Genomic DNA, 17,069 nt, shown 5'->3' with positions numbered 1-17,069 from the left:
TTATAATTTCAGGTTGGGCAAAAGCAGCCAAAGACTGAGCCCCGCCTTAATAAAGACTCTTTATTATAACCTCCTCTCTTCAGGCTGCTATTTGTAAAAAAATTGGCTTGGGAAAGCCCACAGCCTTCTCACATTTCCAGAGGTGTTAATCTGAAAAACGGGACACACTGTATATACGAGTTTATAACTAACTTTTTTTATGAATTTGAAAGAGAAATATAATTTTATTAACAAAAGCAGTCTGGTATGCCATTTTAATTTATCACTAATAAAGGTGGATACAATCCGCGTCTGTTTATTAATACTGATATAATTTAACAAATAAATCCTAATTCATACACTGAAAAACAAATTAAACTAATAAATATAAATAAAAAATCTCGCATAACACAAAGGCGGATTGATTTACAGATCATTTCCAAGTCTCTCAAATTCTTCTATAAGGTAAATCATGTCGGACTTTTCAAGGCCTGAATTTTGGAACACTATTCGGAAAAAGTTGGGATGCTCCTTTTGCGTTTGGTACGTCACCATCATGGTCCCTTCCTTCATCATCCTCTCTTTGATTTTCGGCGCTACCTTGTGGAGCTTCTCTTTATAATCCGGATTGGACTTTGCTTCCCTCAAACTAGGGGGAATGTACCAGAAACAGATATTTGTGAATTCCGGCTCTTCTATCACAAGTTCGAACCCTGGCCTGTGCCTGATGGTGTCTACGAAGAATTTCGTGTTTTCGAAGACCTTGTCTACGTGGCGTTCTAGTCCTGACGTCCCTTTGGCCTTCCACATGTACCAGAACTTGAGCACATCTGCTCTCCTGCCGCATTGGACGTGTTTGTCGCCTGAAACGAAACTCCCGATAAAAAGAGTCATAAATTTGATAATTTGAAACAACTGACTGGTAAAAAAAGTTGAGACAGGTTTATTCTTAATAACAAGTCATTTGGTGCCATTGGATAGCTTGTGTAAAAACTATGTCATAGATCTTTTTTTAAATGTAAATTTTAACCTATAATATTTACATTCATTACTTATTAAAAGTATTAGGTATGTCAACATTCTAATTTTTCTTTGTTTGTCTTCACTTGTTTGTTTAACAAAAAATTGAACCCAAATTGAAGTAAACGGAAATACAGTTACTCACCTGTATCGTACTTCGTGTCGTAGAACTTGTCTTTTTGGAAGAGGTATGCAGCATTAGCAGAATGAGTAGCTGAGAGAATTCCCTCGTGGCGCAATAGCAAAGTAGAGCACTGCTGTGGGGCCGTTAATAGTTTATGGGGATTCCAAGTGACTGAGTCGGCCCTGAAAAAAAAAAAAATAAAAATATTGGTTTGTAAGAATTTCCCACTTTATCTGCTACACCGTGTATAGTAAAGTTGTTATATAAACGACAAGTTTTAAAAAACACATAATAATAATATTGTTCACATTAAATTTGGAAAAAGTGTACTTAACAATTAGCTATAATTGAGGTATATCTACTGATTAGCATAATTACCACTCATAATTAATAATTTGAAATTCAAAAACTGGTAGGTATGGAACTTTCAAACAGCACGAAACTAAGTAATTAATTAATTTTTAATATGTCTGAAGGTTTGTCATATTCGACGGGATATTATAATATTGTCAAGGGTGAAGTTATATCATAATACGCTTTCATGTAAACAAATATAAAAATATAATCTAGGTAAAACTATAACAATATAATAACATTTGTCTGCGATATTAAAATGGCATTCATTGTGCACAGAACCCTGCACTTATTACGTTAAAAAGTAGTCTCGGTCAAAATTGAAAATTGCTGAGGATACCTACGAACTATTTTTGGGGCCTCTTGTAGTTAAAAGTCCCAAAAACGTCTAGAGCCTATAAAAATTGTCCAAAATGGATTTTTTTTATATAAGTTGCAAAAACGGTTTTTCTAAAATAACTAAAAAACCACAACTCTCATCGAAAAATTTTAAATTAAAAAGTTGTAGTTTTTAAAAGGATCTATCGACTGATTTTTTGTAAGTATCGATTGCTTTATTACTTTTTGAGATATATCGAAAAAACCGTTAAAAATTCTCTCTTCCCTCTTTTTCTATAACTCGTTTACGTTTACGTTTCCATACTTGCTATTTACTATAAGCATAGTCCGCGTTAAGCCAAAAAAGTGCATTTTTGAAAAATGCAAAAATATTAATTATTTTTCGCGATTTATCGATTTTTTGAAAAAAAAGGCGTTTTCGAAAATTGGCTAGATCCTCTCAGCGGATGGCCCTACAGTAACGATTTTCAGTTTATTTTCTTCGTAAAGAATTATATTACCATGCTGTTAAAAAATTTCGACGATTTTATTAATTTTAAGGATAAAAAAAATGACTGAAAAAATTTCCCCTTTTTGGGTATGTTTTTTTCAAATAACTTCAAATTATTACTTTATGACAACGATTTTTATAGAAAGAAATTGCTGACATTTTTTCACGAATTAAAAAAGTGTTTCTCTATGACCTTCTGGAACCGAGGTAAATTTTTTATTTAAAAAAAAATGCAGAAGACGCAATTAACATTTTACAGCGATGAGCTTGATGGAGGTTAATGTTGAATGCTTATATTTTCAAGAAAGAAAAAATAATAGAATATGTTTCAATGATTTTTAGTATTAGTAATTGTAATAATTAGTAATTAGCCAAAAAATTAAGGTATTGCATGAAAAATACTATTGTCATAATAAATAACTATTAAAATTACCATAAATGTAAAAAATTTACATAAATTAAATATTTCCAGGACTATTTTGCTTCTAAGGCGAAAATGACTATAATAATCTTGTCTATCTTGTCAAGCTACTCCACATTAAGTACAAAAGGATTTTTGTACGTGATTCAAAAGCTGAGATATCAAAGATTTTGCAAGCGCAAGACATTTAGAATGCACGTCATCAGTTCAGTGCGAGCGCGTGTCTGTATGCTTCTCTTTATTACTCAATTATAACATTAAAAATCATTGAAACATATCCTATTATTATTTTTTTGAAAATATAAGTATTCAATATTGACCTCCATTTTTTTTTAATTCGTGAAAAAATGTCAGCAATGTCTTTCTATAAAAATCGTTGTCATAAATTAAAAATTGAAAGTTATTTGAAAAAAGCATAACCAAAAATTTTTTCAGACATTTTTTGATTCTTAAAATTAATAAAATCATCGAAATTTTTTTAACAGCATGGTAACACAACTCTTGACGAAGAAAATAAACTAAAAATCCTTACTGTAGGGTCATCAGCTGAGAAGATCTAGCCAATTTTCGAGAGTGCATTTTAAAAAAAAAATCTTGAAAAATAATTAATATTTTTTAATTTTTCAAAAATGTGCTTTGTTGGCTTGCCGCGGGCTATACTTTCAGGAAATAGCAAGTATGGGAACGTAAATGTAAATGAGTTATAGAAAAAAAGAAAAGAGAAGATTTTTAACGTTTTTTTTCAATATATCTCGAAAAGTAACAAAGCAATGGATACGTATAAAAAGTCAGTCGATAGATCTTTTTAAAACTTACAACTTTCTCATTTAAAATTTTTCGATCGGAACTAGAGTTTTTTAGTTATTTAAGTAAAACCGTTATTTGCAATTTTGTTAATTTTTTGACCATGTTCGCCATTTTGGATTGAGTTTAAAGAAGAAGAAACTCAAACTAAAAAAATTTAATTTCCTATACGTCAAATTTTTTTTTGGCCGGGTAATAATTTCTGCAAATTTAACATTAGGCCGTCATAGAATGCTTGGACTAACTGTCACTCCACTCGCACCCTTAACTCCCCTTAAACGCATACACTTTTCCGATTTCAAGAGAAATAAAGCCCATGAACATATTGTCAACGCCATCCGCACCCCAATGGCCAAGAACCAAACCAAAAAAAGGCTTACACGTGTCTCTGATCTGTTCCACATATTTTATCAACTGTTATTTTGCTTATTATTCTGAATCTATAAAGATCATTTTGGACTCACCTTTCTATTCCATTGAGCAGTCCCCTATGTTTTTTCGAAACTAGAGCTCCTCCTCCCCAGGCAGCGTCCACATGGAACCATAAACCGTATTTCTCGCATATATCTGCAATTTGCACCAGAGGATCAAACGCTCCTATCACAGTCGTTCCAGCAGTAGCGCTAACCATAAACGGGGCACCGTCTTCTGATAGAGATCTTTGGATTTGTTGCTCCAAATGGCCGGCGTCCATACGACCACGGGGATCGGTTTTGATCAGGTAGACGTTATCGGAGCCTATTCCAAGGAACGAGGCCATTTTCTTTATGGAATAGTGAGCATCCTCGGAAGTGAACAGGACCAAGCGGGGCAACGAATGGAGACCCTTCGTCTAAAAGAGATAAAAAATGTATAACAAACAGAGATTCCCTCGTGTATCGCTTATACTGTGTTTGGGGGAAAATGGTATGAACTAAAGTTTTAGCTATTTTTCTAGCAATTTGAGAGCAGTACTTGGAACTATCACTTCTTCACGGTTTCAGGGATAAAAGACTAAATTAAAGTCCAATAAATAGATATTCGTACCAAAAGAATCTGAGGTTGTTCATAATAATTTTTGAAACAATGACAGTAGAAGCATATTTCCAGTAACCCTGTATATCCCTTCCAATAAGCATGCAAGAACAATGCAATTTTCATTTAGGTTAAGTGGCAACTACTAATTCTTGCATATTTATAAACATTAGGAATGTATAATAATTTAGTGTTATTATTTTATTAATATGTAATTAAGGATACATAATTTATAATTATATAGTAATTATTAATATGATTGTGTTCATTAGCAATTAAATGTATGAGCGTATGATAATGCAGACAGAAGTTTAATTTTAATTTCTAAATATTTTTAATTTGTATATATTTAAGTACTCGTATATAGAATTGAAAGTTTAGAATTTAGTTTAAAAATTAAATTTGAAAGAGATTTAAGTTTAAAATTAATTTGTTATTTGTTGTGTTTGTTATTAATTAAATTTAATGAAAGGAAATATCACGCCCAACCCCCTATTATAACTAAGGACGGTGATGTTCAGTACTAGGACCATATCAAATTCGAAGTGTCACAAAAACTCTTACGAATTCATCTTCTACGCGCGCTTCAGATGCTAGTGGTAATTTGTTCGTATATTTACCGAATTTATAACCGAAGGTACCCGCTCTACTATTAAGGTCCCCTGTCTTTGTCACCCCTTGACCTGAGCATCTCGCGCACAAGATAAGTTTGACCTTGATTAACTATTAAGAGCTAGAATTACCTTAATGTCTGGCATGAACTTGTACCTAGCGCAGCTGATCGCGTATCCATTAGCCATGGAACCACCAGGACAAAAAATTCCATCCCCCTTACCGTCCTTGAAACCCACTATCCTCCTCATCTCCCTCAGCACAGTCTCTTCCATCAGCGTAAACACAGGCGACACTTCGTAGGTATACACACTGGGGTTGAGGGCGTCCGTAAGCCATTGCGCCACCAACCCGTAAGGGTCCAGGGAGGAAAACAACTGATTGGCGAAGTAAGGGTGTCCCGTCTTCACGGAGTAAAGGATGGTATCCCTCAGGAGCTTGACGAGCTCTTCGTGAGAAGAGGGGGTGGACTTCAGGTCGAACTGGAACAGGTTCTGCAATTCCTCGGGGTTGCGGTAGTTTAACACCTTGCTCTTCCTGCTGGTCCCTTCGAATACCGCATCCTTGAGTAAGATCTCAGTGCACTGCCTCATGAACTCCTCGTGGTCCCTCCTGGACGGTAGACTTTCGAAGGTCGCGGTTTTCCTAGTCGCGCACACTGTCTTCGGGCTGATTTTGACTTCCATGCTGGCGAAGGTGACTTCTTCGTCGGAAGAGGACGCGACCGCATCGCTGTAGGTGGCCGGCTCGTCGATGACGCCCTGTATGTTGTCTTCGCCGGTGGCAGGCATCTTGGATTCCTCGTGTAAATTCACACGACTGAATCATAAATGAGGTACATCGGAAAGACTCTGGTTTTTAACTTGATTGTGTTGTGGTCACGTGCTGAACCTTGCAGTAGACTTTCCCGCGAATGAGAAGCGGTAGGTGGCCATGGGTAGCACTAATCGTTTAAGGTGAATTAATGTTTTGATTGCCGCCGTCGCCGCTGGGTTTTTTGAAACGCGTCAAAATGCGGTCGTCGGTGTGATGGGATTTGGACGAGAAAAGCACCGGCTCTGATTTGCGTATGAGGTAACTGTGCGGACGTCCGAATTCGGAGAAATTGGCTGTACTTTCCCATTTCCTGTAATAAACTAATAAAATTCACTGGAACTGCCATTATGCATACATTTAGTGCATGACATTGTTAAAATTTGTGTTATAATTTATAGGATCCAAGTATCTGTAGTCAAGTAAAGGCTGGCAATTTCAAAGCATTGAACAAGCTCTTTTATTTATGAAAAATTAATCTCGCTGTGCATTAATATTATTGGTTCTTGTAAAAAATACAGGATGCTCACAGATAGAGAGGAAAACTACTTTGTTTTTCACTTTACGAAGAAAGATCATTCTTGTTAAAAAAGTTAATACTAAACTAATACTAAACACGTAATACTTTCTATTGCCTTCTACTAAGGCAAGTTCGGTATCAACATCTAGACGCTCTAGATGTGTTTTGTTATTTTCTGATTGTAACAGATGAAAAGACAAAGCGATATATCTGGAGCATCTAGATAGTTTTTTCAAAGTAACAAAAAGATAAGTAAGGCGTTCATGGACAAATTCGAACACTGTGATACCCTTCATTATCCGAGCCTTGTATTACATTTTACACTTCACAGGTTAAATAAATGACTGGGGAAAAATAATAGCCATTGAAACTTTAGTAGAATTTTTTATTGCAAATATAAAGCTGATTGGAGTCATCAGTATCTACATTAAATTTTATTTTCTTTATTTAACACTATGATTTAAATACATTTTTTAAATTCCTTAATAAATGTAAATGAGTACAAAAATAAAAAAATATAAATAAAATAATTTACTTTCAGGGCTAAAATAATTGCAAACCCTAGCAAAGATCCCTTCCGTACCTTCCATTTTATCCTTATATTTACAGGGTGTTTTGAAAAAAGCTGCTGCAAGTTGAGAGGTAAGACATAAAAATATAAACCAATTTTTTACTGTACACCATGGGTCTATTTTGTTCCTTCTTCTTAAAAAAAGCAATTTAGTACGAATTTGATAATGTAAGTTTTGAAGAATATTGCGTCAGTTTACTTTCAATTGTCTTATGGAGGTTATTAACTAGGGCCTTTCCAAGCGACATTCATAATATCTTTTTAGGAATTTTTTAGCTGTACCTCAATATTTAGTAAAGTTAACCTAAGTGCATATGTTTTGTAGGTTATATCTCACCAATACTCAAAACATGTCTGTAGATAGACATCTAAATAGCTAAATTATTGTCGGTTGACTCAACTATAGCATACTGACGAGAACTGTTAAGTTTGAAACCTGTATAGGCCTGGTCACTCCGCGGATGGATGATGATAGCTATTTACTTCATGTGAGGGGTATAAATCGTTGTTAGAATAGTTGTTTTATAGCACCTACAGATTAGTAGATAGAGTGCATTGACATTTAAAAGTATTTTCTTGGGGGTTAGATTTTCTGCGTTATATGGTATTTATTATAACTCCTGTAGTCTAGGGAACGAACAGAAAAATAGGGTAAAGCCTCCTAATACTTTCGGATAGATCCGATTTTTATGAAAATTTGAAATTAAGTTTATTTCACGCTGTAGATGAAAAGTTATATATGCTTGAACGCTTCTTATTTTTAGGGGATGAAAACCACCTGAATAAATATAAAAATAAGTCTTTTATAAACTAAAATCATATATTAATATATAGAATAAATATTATTTTATATTGTGGGTAATAATTTAAAAAAATATAAAATTAATAGTTATAAAATATTTTTATGGCGCATATATATTAGATAGAAATTGTTTCAATAGTTTATGGTATTATAAATAATTTATTACAATATTTCAACCCTTAAAAAACTACCCCTAATAACAAAATATTTAGAAAAATAGTTTTTAACAGTTTGAAATGATTTGGTAGTACAAACAGGATAAATTAAATACGTTTATCCGTTTATAATACAATTTATAATTTATCGCATTGTTTTAACCCTTAAAAACTACAACCAATGACAAAATATAAAAAAATGGCTTTTAAATTATTTAAAATGAATTGTAATTTTTTTTCGTAATAACTTTCTTTCTCGCGATTTACTTTAATTTATGCAATATTCAAAATAATTATTTCTTAATATTTTTTCCATGCAGTCATAATTTCAAATTTTCAAACATATATATTATTTTATTATGTATACCTATGAATGCTCCAAAGTTGTGGATAACCAAAATATTGATATGCTCCAAAAATTCAAGTGGCAAGATACCGTCGGTTTTTTAAACGATAACTTCCTTAATTTTAAAGCTATTAAGACAATCCAAAAACGATTTTACGGAAAATTTCGACAGCTAAAAGTACTGTAAAATTGAAAATTTTTTAACGCGTTATTTTTGAGATTTTTAAGGTTAAAGGGTGTGAAATGACCTTCGCCCTCAACTGCAAACTTCTAGCAGCGACATCTCAGTTAATTTTTATCCTACACAAATAAAAAGTAACCAGAATATTGTTTGAAAAAAATCTAAATTTTTGTGCTCTTGAATATTTTTCGTATCTTTTTTATTTTTAAATTAATTTTCAAAAATATGTAATTTTTTTGGAATTAAAAAAAATGTTTCTCAATCAAAACGTAACATTTTCAAAAATATGCATTCTAAACCGCTTAAATTTGTATAATATATTGTTAGCACATAAAAAATGTAAATTGTAGAAGAATTACCTTTAATTTTAAATCTCGTGAAAAATTCATAAGGTTTTGTACTGATTTTTTTCCGAAAAAGCTAATTAACAGTTTTATTTTGATCATAACTGTTAATTTTTATGCTAATGACTTAAAAGTACATTTTAAAGATTTTCTTAAAGTACTATACATTTTTCTTTTTTTTAGTTATTTTACTTTAAACGTTTCCAATTTAGTTTCTGGCAGACATGAACTTATCTTCAACCAGTCGTATCTCAGCACCTATTGCATAAATAAAAAAAAACTCTATTTTTTTCTTTATCTCTAAGTTTCATTTTCTTCGTGATGTTTTTTTTTTATAGAATGTCTATTTTCCGAGTTATTCGAGAAAAACTACTGAAAAACGTATTTTTTTAAATAAAAAATGTACATTTTCAATCACCAATAACTCAAGATTTAATTTAGTTTCAATAATTCTTACGTTTGGGTGAGGACGTTTTTCAAGGTGAATTTTAGCTGTAGCTACTGTAAATTCAAGCGTACTAACCCGAAAAAAATTAATAAAAATCATTTAATTACTTTTAAGAACATACTAATTAATGAATTAGTTCTTTAAAATTCTAAACCAAAGACAATCAATCGTAGAGCGGAAAAAACTGTCATTAAAGGGAGTGACTGATTAAGATTTGTGGTAAACCTCAATTCGAATCATTCAACCTCGTAATAACTTCTGTGACTTATTCTAAAATTAAAATTCCCTACTTAACATGTGTTTCAACAGAACTATAAGTTGAGTAATCAATTTCTATTGAATACTGATATGTATAATACTGTATTATCACATAATACGACAGCAATAAAAGATTTAAAGCATTTTTTTTGTGGGCAAATTGATATCTTTCCAAGGGTTGTTGTAGAATCATAAATTGCCCTTAAACAATATTTCAAATCCTTGGAGTTTTTCAAAGTAAAACGTTTCAATTTAAAAAGAATCTGATTTGAAAAATTCTCTTTTAACGCTTTTTAAAAAATGAACGATACTTTATTTTTGTCAATGCATGGAAGTACATAAATTTCAAGGTGTACTTTTTGTTTTAAAAAGACCATTATTATATTTATTAATTTATAAGGTACGTTTTACCCTCCGTAGTCTTCCGCCATTAGATATTATAGGATTTCACATAAAAACACCATCTACGTAAATACCCACTTATAAAATAAATACGATCTTGGTCAGCTTGATCATTAGTCATAGATTTTTCGTTTGGATACTTATGAAAAGCGAATCTAACCGTAATTAAGAACTATTTAATCGTGATATTTATTTTATTTAGTTCATGATAATGAATTAAGAGTTTGAACTGAACTTTATTTGCATTTTATGTGTTACTCAACGAAAAACGATCAACAAGTGAACAAGTGTGTGAATTTTAGGCAAATACTCGAACCACGAGTCTCTCTTTATTCGCGATAATATAACCAGCTTTAAAAAAAGTTATTTTTAGGATATAATTAGTTCCCATTTTTGTACTTCTTTCTATTTGTGTTTCGACTTTTGCTCTACTTGCGGGTTATAAAAATTTTAAATTACGCAAATGATATATTTCTTAAAAAATATGAGACAAAATTTGTTTTTGATGAATTAAATATGTGGTTAAAATTTTGGCACATTTTCTGGGAAACTCTATAATGATATAGAGTTTCCCAGAAAATGTGCCATAAAATATGCTTATTAGTTATGAAACATAATGGTTTCATAACTAATAAGCATGTTTTTTTCTACATCATGACATAACAAGAGGTTGTACCTTGAATTATTCATACACAGGGTGTTGTATTTTAATAGAAATAGGTTCATAAAAATTGGACTAACAACTTACTGATGAAAGACAGAAATTCACTAAATTTGCCAAAGCTATACGAAGACCCTCTTTCTAAAAAAAAAAAGAAAAAAAAGGTCACACAATCAGCAACCTGTCAAAACCTAAACACATTTTGGTTTGATTCACAAAAAAAATGCCAGACCTTGCCGGGGCCCGATGATCTCGTAGGTCCGGGGCTACGGCCCCCGTAGCCCATCTACCACCCTCCACCCCCCTCAATTACAACTTTGTTGTTTTTAATTTCAGTCATAAAATCAAGTTATAAACATACCTTTCGAGACGATATGATTTTTACACTGCAGATGTCAATATTTTTTTTCAGAGAGTATACAGTCAATTTTACTTCGAGAAAGGAAAAAGTCTTTATAATTTAACAATATTTAAATTATTGTTTTTGATCGTGTACTTATATACCAAATTAACGCTCGATTTTTTTTCTAATCCGACAGCAAATAGCGTGTCAAATAATTACGTGTAAGGTTAACAAAACCGTTCAATTGCGACATAATTATCCATGATTAGCGTACATATAATTAAAATAAAAATATTTAATTTACTTAACAATTGTCACACGGTAAATGTCCTATCGGGTTTGTTCCTATATAACTTCCTATCTTTCAGGGTCATATGTATTATAATAAATAAAAAATTTTAATTTATATCCACATTATAATTTTCGATATATTTACCTTGAAGGCGGAGCTGGATAATTTCGTAAATGTTGAAATCACCTCCGCGATAATATCGCATGTAGATTTGCATGCTATGGAAACAAGGACCTCCTTTAATGTTACGGACAAAATAAATTAATATTTAATGACAAGCACTATTGGAGTTTGATTTTCAAGAACAGTTAGTCTGGCAGAATTTTAGCTGTATACAGGGTTTTCTTCAATTCGACCATCAAACATTTGTAACTGTCAAATGAGCTTGCGGGGCCAATTCCGATTCTTTACGAAAATACAGCAGCTTGAAAGTGACCTACTGATAATGTGTTTGTTTTGCTTGAATTTTTCTGGACCGCATCCATAAAAAGTTCTTCTATATGTTATATAAACCGAAAAATATACGAATATCTTTTCAGCTTTAGAGAATTAAGAAGTTTTGCCTTAAAAATTTCTTGTTTCCCGCATGTAAAGGCAGAGTCACAGCGGGTATCGAAGGCTCTTTCTTTAAAAAAAATGTTTGTTACATTATTTGATAAGGTACCTACCTACTGTTTTACAAAACATGATTAATTGAGTGCATTATTTGAAAGGACTTTCCTGGTTTCGTCTGAAACAGCTAATTTACCCGTAGAGATCAAGCTCTCTTTGTAATACTGTGGCATTACCAACATTGTTCCATTTCTAGACCATTACTTAATCAGATCCGGTTCCTATTTGGGTAATACCAAGAAATAATAAACCAAAAGTCCGATTTCGACGGAAATATCTTCCAACAAGCGGTTTAAACCTGTCACTTTTGTACTACTTCCTATCTAATTGGAAGGTCAGTGCAACTATTAAGGTCTAGGTTTTTATTTTGTCATGTCAGTAATAGCAGTTTCGAATAAATGCACTTATTTCATAAGTAGCGTGTGCTAAATCTCAGTTTTGCAACTGCCTTTTGCAGGGAGGTATGTAGCGGGTGCACAAGCTCCAAATATCGGCGAATAAACTGAGACACAATGACCTGTTACTGCATCGTGATGCTGTCTATTTCATCTCATCCCGACACATCAGATTATCAGATACGCTGATCACATTATTTTGACGTGTTGAAGAGAAAATATTACTTGTTAGTAGTGTGAGATATTCGTAACTAAAATAGGTAAAATTAAAGGTATAAAGTCAACTATAGTAGGATCATATTCGATGCAAAGTAATAAATGAATGCCTGTCAAGGGATCCAGTGTAGTACGGTTTTAAGGGGTTTACAAATTGAATAATTTCTTTATGGATTAAGCAAAATATCAAAATATAGTGAATCACCCTGTACATGGTGGTTTAAATTAGGCGCATGGTCATAAAATAAAGTAAAACAATTTATTAACATAAAATATCTAGTACAATGATATAACACATAAGTAATAACATTAAAACATTTATATATGAGTTAGTAGAATCTTAACAAACTATAGGAACATTACTTAACAAATATACCAACCAAAATAATATGTGACTAATATCCATTGTGATATGGTTTGTGAAACTTGCTTTTCTTAGCTTACGATGAGGTAGACAAACTAGATTGTGATGTAAAATACAACAAAACATGTAATTTACCATGTCCATCTACAAATGCAATTTAATTAAAAATGTGTGTGTGTAAAATTTCAGTTTTTGTAAATTTTAAACCATTGTACATGGTCAGCTTCTGGTATTTTCCAGGGAATCTAACTGTTAAAACCTTATTTATATTTTCGGTAGTTTTAACTGGTCCAATAATCTCTAATTTTGTTTACCATGTCTTTTAGGCAGTGACTAATTGCTGTCCTGGACGAAATTATTTCAAATTTTTAAAGTGATGTTTCAGAACAAAGGTTATGATGGTAGTTATTTCACCAGCAAATGCAACATACTCATTCTAGGCTTAGATTTTTAGGAATGAATTTTTGACTAACATGCCTCTATATTTCAATAAATGGTATATTCAGAAAGTTAAAGAAAGCCAATACAGTTGCGGAACAGCAACTTTAGTTGTAAGGGCAAATAGTTTTATCACAATTATTTTGATTGTGTTTCTTTTTTCTTTTAATTTGTCACGCTATCAGAAGCGGGATAAATGATGAATATAATCTGAAGCTAGTGGAACTATAAAGGAAATTAATATACAAAATTACATCAACAACTTGCCTAATTGACTATTATAGAAATATTTTTCAGTGTACTTGAAACCAAGTAATTACTAAAAGTTTTGATTGTCAAACCATATGAATGACAAATATTTTGTCTCGTTTAGCTTTAAGACAAAAAATGATTCGAATTATCAGCAGCAATGATGATGGCATTTCCATTTATGCAAACATACACATTTTAATATATTTACAATCTACGACTATTAATCCTCTTAGGTATAATAACAAGGTACATTGATTAACCAACAATGTATTTCACAACTCAACCGATCTGTGTGATGATTAACCGAAAGTAGCCCCGCAGTTGGAGCACTTCTTCTCCTTCAGGAGGAGACAACAAAGGATTCCCGCTGGAAAGAATAAAATGGCACATAGAACACCTAGACAGGTGAAGTCGTCTTCAAGAACGCCGACCCTGCAAACGGGGCAGGCCCCGACGATGATGACCTCTGGATCGGGTACGATTATGGTGGTAGTGGTCGTTGTGGCTCCGTAAGAGGGCACTCCGGCCACGTTCGTTGGCGGCGCTGTTGGTTGGTAGTAGCTGTAATGCTGGTGCACCCCTGGAACAATGGGGAAGGGGGTCGTTTTACATTTTTATTTATAAGAATACGACAATCGTCATTTACGTTGAGGGTTAGAAATAGACATAGTTATTGTCGCGTAGTAGCCGAACAACTAAACTGATCCTAGGCCACATTATGTAATGTATCTGAATTTATTATTGTCTCACGGCAGAAACGTCAAAACACGGAAATTTCTGTCGTTACAAGAAGGCCCTCCGATTTGGCAAAAATAGTAGCTAATAGCAACTTAGAGTTACTCTGAATTGATATTAGTTGCTAATAGGTACTATTTTTTCCAAAACGAAAGCCCCCAAGGACCAGATGAGAGAGAGAGAGAGATAACAGCGGTGCTACTTTCCTTTCTATTGTTTAATATTACATGTTAGGTATCCAATAAATTATTAAAACAAAATAATATTTAAGGTTTTTTTTTAAGTTGGTACTCTCTGTATATTGCATGCAGTACCTACTATTAATATTACGAAAATCTTTGTTTAAAAATTCTTTCTTAACCACATCCTATCTGCATTGCGCATACATATATTATTTCTAATTTAGATTCGCATTTCCTGCTATTTTTTACATCATTTATTGTTGCAAAAACTCATACCATGTTATAAGTATTTAAAAGTAAAACAAGAAACAATATTAAAGAATTCACAGAACCCAGTTAATTACGTAAAACCTTCAACCACTAATTGCATTCTACCATCACTACTTCCATTGTTTCTTTTTCCTGTAGTTCAAGGCTTAACATTGGTTATGTAGCGTACAGCTATACTGCATGATGAACTACAATCACTGCCTCAGGTACCTCTAACTTCTCTCTACTTTCTAAAAACCATTGCTTTTTTTGTGTTTATATTTTTTTAAACGTCTAAGCGTCTGATGTCCGTAGATATTTTTTTTGACGATTAAAATGGGTGGATTTTTTATTCCACAAGACATTCAGGGTCTGTTACGTAATTCGCATAATTCTACAACGAAGTATGTTTATTACAAGTCTTTGTTCTGTTACTTTTAGTGTAGATTACGAAAATTAGAACAAACAAAACCATAATACGATTTTACGAAGATATAAACTGTGGTCACGTCGCCGTAGTCTTGAAATTACACGGCTGCTCTGATTTAATAGAATGTTAAACACTGCTTTGAAAATATGCAACCTCAAAAATTAATAGAAGTTCTAATATATATGTATCTTTAATTTTTACATATTATACACATTTTTAAGTACCACTAAACTAGACGCTTCTTATACAACTAAATAAAATATTAATTACTGTTTGCATTTTCAAATTAAGTATTGCTCTAAGAAAAGTTGGCAGGTCTGAGCCTTTTCTAAACAAATGAACAAACAAACAGAAACAAATAGTGGCTCTGGTGAAATTAGCAGTTTAGTGGTGTATTCGAAGAGTATCATGTATTTACATTTCTAATATTATATTAATATCTGTGTTAAGTTAAAGTGAAACTGTATTATTATATTGTGTTTATTGTGTAATGGTGAAGATTAAATTAGGCGGATAATCCCGTAAGTTTTTAACGTCTTTAGAAATAATATGTAGCAGATAGTAGTTATAAAAATGTAATTTGACGTATGTAAAATACACGCCTACTTTTTATTTATTGAAACCAGTAGGTAGGTATTTGTTTGGTATTTGTTGAAAACTCTGGAAATACATTTATATTTCATTCACGTATAATCATCTAAAGGCATGATTAGTTAAATAATCACTCTATCACTCAAGATACTGGCAATAAATATTTCAGTTCAGTCATCACTACTAAATTATTTTTTATCTCGATTATAAATTTTGATCTGAAAAATATTACCTATAAAATATAAGAAGTTTTGCTAGTAGGTAACTACAAACCATAATATGTCAAATTTAAATAGGAGTACCTAATTGCGTTTTTTTGTCTTGGATTTGTTTTAAATATCTGGAATCTAGAATAGTGGTTATATTTAAAGAAAACGATTAAATTGAAACTAAAACAATGAATGACAAATACCTAGTTACACATAAACTGTATAAGAATTACTTGTTATCAATATTAGCAATGTAATGAATATTATTTTGCCATTAATTTAATACTTCTTATCATGTTATTTATTTAATTTATCTGTAACCTCTAGAGGGTGGATAATATCGAATTTGTGTCACTAAAATGGACATTCTTTACAAAATGTAATTAACTACCTAGTTTAAAATATAAGCAGTGCAAACCAAATAAAATAAAATTTCAGTTATTAAAACGACTGATTTACGTATTCCAGCTGGTATTTTAGTTATAAGGTCATTACACAGAATCCTGTAAATAAATTGTACTTTCTTAACAACCATATAAAAATATATTTACAGCTACCTAAATACATGTAAAGTTAGGTTAGCTCTACATTTAATTATTTATGCAAAGGTTTAAAATATGGATAAACATATCAGAAATAATTAACTAACCTGGAAGAGGCTCCACCGAAGGCTCCACAGTATAGGGGGGTGGTGGATCTTTATAGGGTTGCATTATTTTTTTTTAAACCACAATCTAAAGTCTGAAGATCACAATACGTTTGAGATTTCACAATAAATGCCTTTGACAGATGACAGCTAGTGTCTGTATGTTTTGTGGATGACAGGAAATACCTACGTAATGATTTCATTGATATTCAAACATGACCTTTAAATCTATTAGATAAGTATTAGCATATCGTATTCAAAATATTTTGGCTTATCACAGCCTGTCAAAGCTATTATTTTTTTTTATTTAAATGTGTGCTTTATATACAATGTTTATGAAAATAGTAATTTTAGAAATTATAGATTTTAGTGAACAGAAATCTGATAAGTGAGTGGTTGTAGTTTCACTACTGGACAGTAGATGTCGCGGTATGTAATAAGTTGGACATTTTTGCGT

The 17,069-nt window shown here is 32.0% G+C and overlaps 2 protein-coding genes across 2 annotated transcripts; both read right to left on the bottom strand.

Moving 5' to 3' along the window:
• Positions 1–279: 279 nt before the first annotated feature.
• Positions 280–6,085, bottom strand: LOC108909594 (cysteine sulfinic acid decarboxylase). The gene is made up of 4 exons (XM_018713976.1): positions 5,289–6,085; positions 3,996–4,363; positions 1,145–1,305; positions 280–842 (listed from the first exon to the last, which is right to left on the bottom strand). The coding sequence occupies exons 1-4, from the start codon at positions 5,946–5,948 to the stop codon at positions 406–408; spliced, it is 1,626 nt and encodes a 541-aa protein (XP_018569492.1). The 5' UTR covers positions 5,949–6,085; the 3' UTR covers positions 280–405.
• A 6,668-nt stretch (positions 6,086–12,753) lies between these two features.
• LOC108909591 (brain protein I3-like) lies at positions 12,754–16,773 on the bottom strand. The gene is made up of 2 exons (XM_018713973.2): positions 16,616–16,773; positions 12,754–14,150 (listed from the first exon to the last, which is right to left on the bottom strand). Exons 1-2 carry the CDS (start codon positions 16,677–16,679, stop codon positions 13,870–13,872), a joined length of 345 nt encoding a protein of 114 aa, XP_018569489.1. The 5' UTR covers positions 16,680–16,773; the 3' UTR covers positions 12,754–13,869.
• Positions 16,774–17,069: the final 296 nt, after the last annotated feature.

Source organism: Anoplophora glabripennis, unplaced genomic scaffold, assembly GCF_000390285.2.
Source record: "Anoplophora glabripennis isolate ALB-LARVAE unplaced genomic scaffold, Agla_2.0 scaffold147, whole genome shotgun sequence".
NCBI lineage: Eukaryota > Metazoa > Arthropoda > Insecta > Coleoptera > Cerambycidae > Anoplophora > Anoplophora glabripennis.
Note: the sequence above shows the minus strand (reverse complement) of the source record. Positions and strands in the feature narration are given on the sequence as shown.

Excerpts from the sequence above, each read along its gene's own strand:
- LOC108909591 (XM_018713973.2), bottom strand. The coding sequence starts at position 16,679 with ATGCAACCCTATAAAGATCCACCACCCCCCTATACTGTGGAGCCTTCG. Across the intron at positions 14,151-16,615 it reads TTCGGTGGAGCCTCTTCCAG|GGGTGCACCAGCATTACAGC; the intron begins GTTAGTTAATTA and ends CCATTGTTCCAG.
- LOC108909594 (XM_018713976.1), bottom strand. The coding sequence starts at position 5,948 with ATGCCTGCCACCGGCGAAGACAACATACAGGGCGTCATCGACGAGCCG. Across the intron at positions 4,364-5,288 it reads AGTTCATGCCAGACATTAAG|ACGAAGGGTCTCCATTCGTT; the intron begins GTAATTCTAGCT and ends TATCTCTTTTAG. Across the intron at positions 1,306-3,995 it reads CTGCTCAATGGAATAGAAAG|GGCCGACTCAGTCACTTGGA; the intron begins GTGAGTCCAAAA and ends TTTTTTTTTCAG.